Genomic DNA, 2,587 nt, shown 5'->3' with positions numbered 1-2,587 from the left:
ACACAAGATTTTCATGGGCCCCAGTCACTTCTGCCTTCCTAGGTCCATTTTCCATAAAACTACACTAAAATTTATACTTTATGATTGCAGTTTATGAGATGACTATAATCCAGTCTGCATTATATTCACTTTTTCTTCTGATCTTAAAAGAAATTTAATATTTTAATTTAATTTTTAATAATCTTTGTTATTAACCAGGTAAGAATGGTACCTATTTTGCCTAATGGAGATCAAATCTGGTAAGGAGCCATTAGATAATTTTGAACAAAAAATTATGGTTGAGAAATTGAAGAAAGAAGGTTTAAGACCCCTGCGAATATGTGTTAGAATTTTTAGGATTTCGATACTCGAGGAAGAATGCAGTAGAATCTAAATGCAATGAATGTGTAGGTGAACCAGAGAGATCTTTTTTCCAGTTATCCCTATAAAAGAGGAAGAAGAGTCTCTGAAATATGCAAAGACTGTGACCCAGAATCGATAATAACCAAACAGGATAAAAGCTCTTCCTGATATACAGTGAGAGCAGTTTAGAGATGTCTGAACAGAGCGAAGGCAGAGCAGGGAGGGATATAGAGTAAGAGGAATGATGACAGATCTCATCTCTACTTCTGTTTTATCCAGGGAAACCCCCTCCACAAATGGCCTGGAGGAACCACAGCACCATCACTGAGTTTATTCTCACCGGGCTGTCCAACAACCCCCACATCGAGGCTCTGCTCTTTGTGTTCTTCCTGGGGATTTACCTCCTGACCGTGACGGGGAACCTGATGATGCTGCTGGTGATCAGGACTGATGCCCGCCTCCACACCCCCATGTACTTCTTCCTGAGCAACCTGTCCTTCCTAGACCTCTGTTTCTCTTCAGTCACTGAGCCCAAGCTACTGAAGGACCTTCTGTCTGAGAAGAAAACCATCTCGGTAGAGGGCTGCCTGACTCAGGTGTTTTTTGTGTTTATCACTGCAGGGACCGAAGCCTTTCTGCTCTCAGTGATGGCCTATGACCGTTATGCTGCCATCTGCCACCCACTGCTCTATGGCCAGGTGATGAGCAGCCAGCTCTGTGTGAAGCTGGTTTTCATCTCATGGTGCCTGGCCTCTTTCAATTCAGTCGTAATTTTGCTCTTGGCTCTTAACCTGGACTTCTGTGAGGCCCAAACCATACACCACTATACTTGTGAGCTGCCCTCCCTCTTCCCTCTATCTTGTTCTGATATTTCCATCAATATTGACATCTTGATCTGCTCCATCTTATTGCATGGGCTTGGAACTTTCCTCCCAATCTTCTTCTCCTACGCCCGTATTGTCTCCACCATCCTGAGCATCAGCTCCACCTCAGGCAGAACCAAGGCCTTCTCCACCTGCTCCTCCCACCTCATTGCAGTGACCCTGTTCTTTGGCTCAGGGTTGATTCGTTACCTTATGCCCACATCTGGCTCCTCCCTGGATATGCTCTCCTCCTTGCAGTACAGTGCAGTGACACCCTTGCTGAATCCCCTCATCTACAGCCTAAAGAACCAAGAGGTGAAGGCGGCTGTGAGACGGACACTGGGCAAAATCCTGCACTATATGAGGTAGTGAACAAGGACACAGAGTGTGGCAGATGAGTTTGCCTTGCCAACTGCTTGAACCTCAGGTAGAATTCTGGACCACTAACTGGAAAGGAGCCCTAAACCACCTTCTCCCTGGCTATACTGCCAACAAAAAATAAAATACATAAAATCATATCTTATTTAGCTCTTTAGATATAAGGTCTATTTTTAATTCTACCCCTTCGCACCATCAGCACCACTTCTTTCGTAGAGGTCACAGATGTTGTATCTCCTGAATTAATCAGCAATGTACTTTATTTTGTCATCCCTATTAATTTTGTCTTGCTGATCTACTTTGTTAAAAATTATGCATTTTATTGTCCTTCATAATATTTAGACAATTTTTCCTTCTTTATCATTCTAAACTCGTCTTAAATATGTATTTATGAAGTTCAACTTTTTTATCATTATTATATTATGTTAGTCACCCTTACAGTATGTCATTAGTTTTTGATGTAGCATTCCAAGATTCATTGTTTACATATAACACCCAGTGCTCCATGCAATACGTGCCCTCTTTAATACCCACCACCAGGCCAACCCATGCAGCTCCTTGCTTGGCAGGAAACCTGCTTCTCCCTCTCCTACTCCTCCTGCTTGTGTTCCCTCTCTCTCTGTGTCTCTCTCTGTCAAACAAATAAATAAAATTTTTAAAAAAAAATCTCTCCTCCTTCTGCCACTTCAACCTCTTTCCTCCATTGTTTTGGGATTTTTTGTTTGTTTGTTTTTACATTCTGGAATTTTTTTTTAAGAATTTACTTATTTATTTGACAAACTGAGATCACAAGTAGTCAGTGGCAGGCAGAGAGAAAGGGAGAAGCAGGCTCCCCGCTGAGCAGAGAGCCGGATGGATGTGGGGCTCCATCCCAGGCCTCTGAGACCATGACCAGAGCCAAAGGCAGAGGCTTAATCCACTGAGCCTCCCAGGCGCCCCAGACATTCTGAAATTTTTGTCCCTAGATGTTATCAACATACTATTGTCTTTATATTAGTTGCTGT

The 2,587-nt window shown here is 42.8% G+C and overlaps 1 protein-coding gene across 1 annotated transcript; it reads left to right on the top strand.

The window, feature by feature from the left end:
* Positions 1-638: 638 nt before the first annotated feature.
* LOC131837934 (olfactory receptor 8S1-like) lies at positions 639-1,574 on the top strand. Its single transcript, XM_059183593.1, has one exon. It carries the CDS (start codon positions 639-641, stop codon positions 1,572-1,574), a length of 936 nt encoding a protein of 311 aa, XP_059039576.1.
* The last annotated feature ends 1,013 nt before the right edge of the window (positions 1,575-2,587 follow it).

Source organism: Mustela lutreola, chromosome 8, assembly GCF_030435805.1.
Source record: "Mustela lutreola isolate mMusLut2 chromosome 8, mMusLut2.pri, whole genome shotgun sequence".
NCBI classification, from domain to species: Eukaryota; Metazoa; Chordata; class Mammalia; order Carnivora; family Mustelidae; genus Mustela; species Mustela lutreola.
Note: the sequence above shows the minus strand (reverse complement) of the source record. Positions and strands in the feature narration are given on the sequence as shown.

Bases quoted from the DNA above. Each gene is read 5' to 3' on its own strand.
- LOC131837934 (XM_059183593.1), top strand. From the start codon at position 639: ATGGCCTGGAGGAACCACAGCACCATCACTGAGTTTATTCTCACCGGG.